Genomic DNA, 8,793 nt, shown 5'->3' with positions numbered 1-8,793 from the left:
TGTGGTTGTTTGATACTTTTGCACAGTGCTTTACTCCTTTTTAACAGTAGCAGTTATTATTTATAATCACCCTGTATTACAGATGTATGTACAGTATTTATATGTAAATATGCTTTATCCCATTTTAACTTTTTATACAAAATTGTGCATTGATTGCTTGATAACTTTTTTATTTTGTGATTTTTTTTTTTTTTTTACCAGTTTGTTTATGTATGAATTATTTGATGAGACACAAGGACCACAGCTAATTAAAGACATGCAAGTATTAGATAAATGACAGGAGTCTAATGAACAGAAAGCAAAGCACAGTCCAGCTGAATACTAATGTTGTAGTCAGTAGATTATGGAAAGACACACTTGGCTACTCTGGTTGAGTGAATGGATTAGAAAGAGGACATCCAAGATGTTAGAAGACATATACAGCCTCAATGAAAGTTTGTAAACTTAAGATCTATTTATCAGTTTGTTCAGTGAGGAAAAGGGAATCATGGGAGAAATAACTTGAAGTTCTGACCAGCATTATCATTCTGATGTCAGTACTGCCATTTCTCTCGCGGTAGCTATGTCACACACATGCCCTACTTTATGTTCTCAAACTGTGCCATCATTTTGTAAACTTACAAATGGAAGCAGCTGAAAGTCATACCTTTCCATACAGTCTTAATTCATGTTTTACTCTAGGTGGTTTAGCTGCACTACAATAATCTAACTTTCAACCCCTTATTTCATGGAAACTGTAAGGACTTGAACTGTGTGGTTTGTAATAGTGTGGATTGTTTTTTAAAATTTTTCCAAGTTTGGAAAAGCATGGCGAAATGAGAATTCAGATTACAGGAAGCTTACATTTCTAGACTTTTAATTATACAAATCTTAATATCTGTTAAATAAAGGGTCCTTTCAGTTTTGTCTGGCACATCTTAACTTGAGTTTTTGTCCAACTTATTGGTAATTTTGGTCATGGACCATAATGGTCTGGCTGCTAATTGTTAAAGAGCTAACTCTGTTAGCTTTATTATGAAGTGTATTTTGTTCTTGTCCTTTGACCTTCAGTTGCTAATTTCCTTGAAACTAAGATGTTTATTGTTTTGTTATTTTGGACAACAAGTTGTTTACAACAAAGACATTGTTTTGGGATGAGAACACTTACTCTTCTTCTGCATGGTTGAATTTTTGAAGAAAGTAAGAGTGCTCCCTCCATTATTTTCTGTAGCAAATAAGCAACCACAAACCTATTCAACATATCTATTCATGTTAAAATCATAATTTTTTTTGTCAAGACATTTTGTGTATGTTCTCTCTCTACAACACCAACCTGCCACACTTTGTGGTTCCAGAGGACATGTCCATATATGGTAGTTAATTTCCTGTTTAACATTCAAAACATTCCTTAAAATATTTTTGAAATGGACCATTTGTATTCTTAAACTGCCAATTGTTAAAGCAATTAATGAAGATGAATATTTGAGTTTGAAATTGACTGAGCAATGTCAGTATTGCTTTTGTGGTTCATTTGATACATTACTGCCACCTATCTACCAAGATTGGAAGAGCATTCTGAGGATCTACCTTGACTTTTGACATGTGAGGATAGTTGATCTGTTTTTTTTTTTGTTTGTTTTTTTTTTATTTATGAGGTTGGTGATGTTGTAATATCTTGAAGTGTTGCTGTGTTCAGAGAAAGTGTAGGTTTGTTTAGGAGTGTTACACACGTGCCTCGGTTATATACTGCATTTTTAGAACCTGTACGAGTGTGTGTTTATGTTAACATGGACAAAACCTGAGTAAAGAGACTGATTTCCCATATTTATGCAACTACATGTCATGAGCCCCAGTTTCCCTGTCCTGTTTTTTTTTTTTTTTTTTTTTTTTTTTTGTAACCCCTCCAGGGGGTCTTTTTGTGGGCTCTAGTGTCCCTTTTTATGAAGTAGGCTGACAGGAAAGGGGGAGGGAGAGGGGGGAAGACATGCGGTAAATGTCGCCGGGTCCGGGAGTCGAACCCGCGACCGCCGCGTCGAGGACTTGAGGCCTCCAAATGTGGGTCGCGCTAACCCCTACGCCACCACGGCACGCCCTTCCCTGTCCTGTTTTATACAACAAACATGTAAAACACAGCCATTCTGGCAAAGTTTGTAAAATAAATAAATAAATAAAATAAATATTTGTACTGATCTCTTAACTTCTTTAATCCTCTTCCTATCTTGCGTAATTTTGTTTAATTTTTCCTTGACAAAATGAAGCAGTGTGTTTGCGTTCTGGCTTACAATACACCTATCTGTATTATTCACAATTAGATCCCCATTAAAGACAGAGGTAGTGAATTTGGAGGCTTACAAAGTCATAATGTCATTTTGGCCTTTCCAAACCATCTATCATTTGAGAAAAACAAATCACGTTAGTGATTCTATTTTACTCCAAACAGGAAAAGATTAATTTGATTTATTGTCAGACAGTAACAACAGATTATGTGTGGTTTTATACAGTGTATTTTAACTTCTGGTTAAAACTGTATATAATTCTGATCTGAACACCATTTTAACATTTAAAGGGACTCGCTTGAACCAATCATCTTTTGTGGATCAGCTGCATTAAAAAAGTTGTATGGTTTTTCAGAAACATTAGATCACTACTTGCAATAGGTGAGAAAAAAGTCTTGATTTGTCCACCTGCTGTAAAGATGAATGCATAAGCCTGAATGACCACATCAAAAGTACCGACTACAAGGATAAATTTGCAGTGATTGATTAAGACTGCAGTTTACAATAGGAGAAACTGACATCAACACCATTTATTATGAAGAGTCAAATCCATATCCATTAAACATGTCCCTCATGAACATGTTTACACATATCTATATTCAACCCCAATCAAAGAGGTATTTACGTGTTCAAAAATTGTGTTGATGAATATTAAAGGTTAAAATAAGTTAAAAAGATCAGCAGGCACCGATTCAGATGATATACAGTCATTTTTGAGTCCAAAGTTGTACAGCAGGACTGATGGAGGAAGAGCCAGCTTCAAGGCAGTTAGTTATTCTTCATCATCATCATCATCGTTGTTGTCATCACCGTTGTCATCATCTTCATCATCCTCATCGTCTTCATCCTCTTCCTCATCATCTTCATTGTCTTCGTCGTCATCATCATCGTCGTCGTCATCTTCAGTGTTTACTTTGCCAGAAAGAACGTCTTCGATCCAGTCCTCCAGCTGCGTAGCCGTGGGCAGGTCCTCCTCATCCTCCATTTCCAACCACACACTGTCTGCCTGCGTTCACATTAAAAGGTTAAACTGTGACAGAAAATGTTGTTTTGGTCTGAACGTCAGGTTTCGGGATCTTACATCTGTAACATTGACGACGCCGATCTGCGGTCTGAACAGATCCACCTTAAAGGTCTTCTCCCAGTAAGGAATCAGCTGGAAGGAGTCAGAAAGAGAACATATAATTGTTTTGCCTTTGCACTCACAGTTACTCTGATGTAGGAGGCATAAGGCTCACCAGGGGGAAGTCATCAGGGTCGATCCAGATGATGCTGAGGTCAGGAAGGTGAGTGTTATCTCTGGCAACCTCCTTCAGGATCTCTAAGAACTCATAACCATCTGGAAAACAGGAATTTTGTTGTTACTGTTTAGTTTCTTTAAAAATATATATTGCGATTTATAAATATATTTTAATATACAAGCTTAAGTCACTATTCTTTTATATGAGTTCAGGCCTGTTTTTATTGTTTATGTTCTTAAAGATGCAGATCTCTAAACTATTCAGCTTATATAATATAAACCAGCCTGTTCCACAATGTTATGTAACCTTACCTGGGTCCTCTTCCTCTGCAAAAGCCACAATGTGGATGCCCTCAATGTCATCCTCCTGGAAAAAAAAGAAGAAAGGTTTAACACTAGCTGCTAAAAGAAATTGTGAGAAAAACATAAAGCAAAATTATTAATTTTGCTGCTCTCTGACCCAGGTCTCAAACATATCTTCTGCACGCAGCTTTCTCAGAGTTGGTCTGGTGGCACAGAAAATACAATATCACCCATTGCATCATATCACAATGCAGAATTGCGGTTGCAAATAATTTAAAATATGAAATAAATCGAGGTAAGTCCACAGTTTACCGCCTGTGCTCTGTTATGAAGTCCACCAGCTCCTTCTCAGAGTGTGGCCTTCCTGGGACGGTGACGGGCTCCTCCATGAAGGGCTCATAGAAGTCCACCTCGTTCAGCTTCAGGGTCAGTTCTTTGGCCACCTTGACCAACAAAGGCAGATCAGCCAACAATAGCAGATTCCTGATGACAACCTTTTACACTCTGTTTGACACTTACAGATTTTTCAAATGTGGCGAAGAATTTAATGTAGGGCTGGAAGTGCTCTGCAGCCTCTTTAAATGCTTCGTAATCTAAAAACAAAAATGACAGATAAAGTATGCGCAGCTCAGAGCTGAAGTATTATAGTAAATACATGTTTATTGTTGTATCCTTTTCTTTAGTCACAGATCGGCTTGTCCTTTGCACATCAGGGAGCGGAAATAGCTCATCTTTGACCTCAGTGCGGTTCTCCCACAGATGGCCAGATGGGATAAAGCTCCAGCACAGCTCTGATTGTATACTAGACTCAGTTTCTACTGTTTTGGCCAAATAACACTTTGTAGAAAAAAATTACATTTCTCTTAAATTGTGGTGGTGTTTGAAGAGGCACATTTCTTTCATCTCAGAAAAGCTTTTGACCAGTAATATAGTTACTACATAAGTGTAGTTTTGATTTTCTTAACTGGGTGGGGTCCTGTTTGTCAATTCAATGTATGAATACAAAACTATGAATAATCCCTGGAGATGAGAGGATTAAAATCTATTTTTACTTCAGTCAAAATCAAAGAAATGCCTCTGAAATTCCTCTAAACAAGCAAGATGATCAGGCAGCAGAAGATTGTGCATTTTACAAACTAAAGCACTCACGTTCAGAGTCTTCACTCTTGAAGTAGCCAACAATGCGAATGTCCTCCTCCATTCTATCAAAGGCTTTTAGCTCCAGAGCGTTCTCTATGACCTCCACAGGCTCCTCCAAAAGCTAAAGAGAGAAGCCAAAGCAAAAAGCTTGGAGAGTGGCCTGTGTGGACTCGTAACTACGACCAGCACGATTTAGACTCAAAGCTGGAAATATGCTCTGACACAAATCTACTCACATCCAGCAAGAACTCCACCAGAATGTTTGCAGACAGCAAACCATCAAACTCAATTACTCTGTCATCTTTAAAAACATACACACTTCCCTCCTCCTCCAAGCCTGCAATTAAAAGAAAAACAATTTCAGCAAAAGGAAAGCTAAATATTTTCAATAATATTCATCTTGCTATAATAAAGAAAAAAATTATTGACGACAAGCCTCTGTTCTCACCTAGATTCTTTGCAACTTTTGCATCTTTGACTGAGTCAACCATCCCAAACCCAATGTTCTTCTCCTCCATGACCTGAGCAACAAGCTGAAAGTCAAGGAAGAAATATTAGGAAGAGTTAAAGTGAAAGAAAAGATCCACAGTTTCTGTATGAAGACAAACAAATCCGAACAAAGCTCCAAGATCACAGAAGATGGTTGGCAGCATGACAGGTGCTGCAGGCTAGAGGCAGAAAGATATAGTTACATAATCACTCAGTCTGGCTCGTTCTAAATATAACCACAGTCAGAGCATACAGCATATTATTGTTCTGGTATTTGTCATGTGTAGTACAGGAGCTTTTTTGGTGTTTGACCTCCCCATGCAACAGAGAAAGGAACATACTGGTAAAGTGCTGCTGGGAGGACTTGCAAAATGGTGGATTTCAAGTTGGGTCAATACACACATGTATACACACACGTAACTCCAATTTGCAATGCGTTGAACGGTTCTTAACCAAATATTAGTAGTTTCTACAAACTCATCAGATGTTTATTCTACTGCATGAAAAGAATTTGACTTTTGTTACATCTTTTCTTGCAACATTTGGAAATCACCAAACATGGTAAAAAAAAAAAATCATTTGGCTTAATTTAGTTTCCATGTAAACTGTATTGTGGTGTCTGAAATAAATATCAGAAAAACAAAACAAAAGAAAAACAGGATAGGTAGCAAAAAATATTGGGGTTCCTGTAAACATGGATGGATGGATGGATGGATGGATGGATGGATGGATGGATGGATGGATGGATGGATGGATGGATGGATGGATGGATGGATGGATGGATGGATGGATGGATGGATGGATGGATGGATGGATGGATGGATGGATGGACAGATAGATTTTTCTTTTTTTAGAAAAATCAATTTTGCTATAAATTCAGGTGGTGTTCACCTGAAGTGGTGAAGCTAACTATTGTGTTAGACTCAAAGCTGGAAATATGCTCTGAAATCTGATATTGTGTCCAATTGTTTGGACAAAATATCTTTTTGTCAAGAAAATTAAGATATTGCAGTATCTGAAACAACAATGGTAAGTCGGTCAGATAATTGTTGAGCATTCAAAATACTTACGTAGATATTGTGACACTGATGAAATGGTTTTCAAGCATTTGCAGAGTGATGTTTTTACTTGAGCATTGAACTTGAACTATTTTCTTCTAAAAGGACAATACATTTTTTTATTGGGATATTACCATTGATTATTGTATTTTTCTATTTAAATGGTAGTTTTCTGTTTTATTGATTTCTTATTTATAAAAAAAAAAAGTTCTTACAATTTATCCCCTTTCCTTCTGCAATAGTGCACATTTTCCTGCTAATGGAAACATAAAAGACTGTTGTATTCTAGTCATTAAATTTTTGTTGTCTTAGTCTTAAATTACTGTTTGGACACTACACTTGCAGTCACTATGGGCACCTCATACCAGTTAGACAAATTCCTTACATGAGATTTAATGGCTGCCTGATAATAGCTGATCTGCCCACCTGTGCAAGGAAGCTATTAGCAGGAGTTCAAATTACCTCTAACAGGTCAAAGAGGAGCCCTGCTTTCGCTTTGTGCTGTGAGACAAGGCCGTTTGGTGCTAAACTTTAAGAACCATTTAATCTGGAAATCAGTTTGTGACTGAGGCCATAATATTAGATTTGGGGTTTTTTTAGGTATTGTATTGCAGACAAGAATGTTGTGACCTTTAGCTGTTAAATACTGCAGATCTCTGGTTCTGAACAGAGCAGCGCCACAGGGTGAAAAGAGCTCATATACTTCTATGGGATGGAGACGCTGTGAATTAGGGTGAAACAACCTCAAGTGACAGCAATGCATCTTATTGGATAACTGGGCATTCATAGACTACAGACTGACCTTCAGGAGTATTCCTCTTATAGATAGATAAAACCCACAGATAATCATCTCCTATCTGTGGGTTTCCAGCTTACTGGAGCACAAACATGGACCTTTATATGTCACATATCATTTAATTCTGTATCACATCCACTCGCCTCTTTCTCTTTTATCAATTTGCCAATGTTTACCCTCCTTGTCATGCTTTACCTCCAGCACTAGCTCAGTCATCTGGTGTTGTTTCTGCAGCTCTTTATTGTCCGGCACTTTCTCGTGGTAGAACAAACAGAGCATGCTGTGCTTCTTCAAGGCCTTCTTGTAATTCTTGTCATTGATGTCGAGAACCCGGTCCTTCCCGTCATACTGAGGGAACTCCAGGCCCTTCTCAGCCGACGTCACACTCACAAAGCTCAGGCAAGGGAGCAGGAACAACCACAGGGAAAACATGGTCCACAGCTAACCATCCACCCGCACAGAGCGTGACTTGGTTTCAGAAGATGAAGCTGCACAACTGGAGAAGTCAGACAACTGAACTGGGAAAGGATGGAAGAAAGTGAGAAATCTCTGCAGAAGGATTTAGGAGGCAAACAAAAGTCTGTCAGCTGAAGTTTTTAGCATGCCGAGAGAAATCTCAAAACTTGTTAAGAAACTCTTTCCCCACTGCGTGATTCCTCCCTCACGGCTTCCTGTGGACACAAAGAAGAGAGGAGCTCACTCAGGCCTGCAATGTACTGTGGGTGGATACCATACATAGTCGAGCTTCTCTTCCCCTACTGGAGCAGGACAGGCCCATTTTTAGGAGACCAGTTGTTTGAAAGATAAAAATAGAACAGCAAGTGAGAAAGGGAAACACCAAAGGATGACAGTGGGGGGAGTATTAAAAAAAAAGTATTCACTCTCTGATTTTTCATTTACAGACTTGATGTTGAATAGGCTGACCCCCCTCCTCCAAAGTTACAAGGAGGTTCAGAAGAAGCGGTTAGAGTTTTTTTAGTGCAGTTGAAGGAAATGTTAGTGTATCTGAAGTGGCAGCTCACAGGACAGTCTGCTAACAGGTGTTTAACTAACAGTTCAAACGACTAACCCCCAGCTAACCTTTCTTTATAGTGATCTTTTCTATTGTTATTGCATGTTGTGATGCGTCAATGGCTTTTCAAAACTGGGCTTTACAATTAGTCTCTCTTTTAGTCCAAATGTACACAAAAAAGTTACTTAAAAAAAAAGTCCGTCCAAAAATATTTATTTATTTGATACCCTTGTTCTCAGCTAGTGGCAGCACCTGGATACCCATACTCAATAGGTGCTGCTGGACATTTGTTCCTGTTGAAACCAAGTGTGAAGACCCCCACAAAGTCTACAACTCACAACAGCTTTTTATCTACTGGGATTATATCATTAGATCATCTTAATTGTACAGTATACTGAGTGACACTTTGAACTAAATGAGTTTAGTTGGGCTGCACAGTGTCACAGGTAGTTGTGCTGTTACTCTACAGCAAGAAGATCCTGGTTTCCGATGAAGTTTGC

The 8,793-nt window shown here is 38.3% G+C and overlaps 1 protein-coding gene across 1 annotated transcript; it reads right to left on the bottom strand.

The window, feature by feature from the left end:
• Positions 1-2,753: 2,753 nt before the first annotated feature.
• Positions 2,754-8,008, bottom strand: casq2 (calsequestrin 2). Its single transcript, XM_032568859.1, has 11 exons — positions 7,477-8,008; positions 5,387-5,471; positions 5,175-5,275; positions 4,948-5,059; positions 4,318-4,391; positions 4,111-4,241; positions 3,956-4,001; positions 3,808-3,862; positions 3,494-3,594; positions 3,337-3,411; positions 2,754-3,261 (listed from the first exon to the last, which is right to left on the bottom strand). Exons 1-11 carry the CDS (start codon positions 7,711-7,713, stop codon positions 3,028-3,030), a joined length of 1,251 nt encoding a protein of 416 aa, XP_032424750.1. The 5' UTR covers positions 7,714-8,008; the 3' UTR covers positions 2,754-3,027.
• Positions 8,009-8,793: the final 785 nt, after the last annotated feature.

This window comes from Xiphophorus hellerii, chromosome 7 (assembly GCF_003331165.1).
Source record: "Xiphophorus hellerii strain 12219 chromosome 7, Xiphophorus_hellerii-4.1, whole genome shotgun sequence".
Classification (NCBI taxonomy): Eukaryota; Metazoa; Chordata; class Actinopteri; order Cyprinodontiformes; family Poeciliidae; genus Xiphophorus; species Xiphophorus hellerii.
Note: the sequence above shows the minus strand (reverse complement) of the source record. Positions and strands in the feature narration are given on the sequence as shown.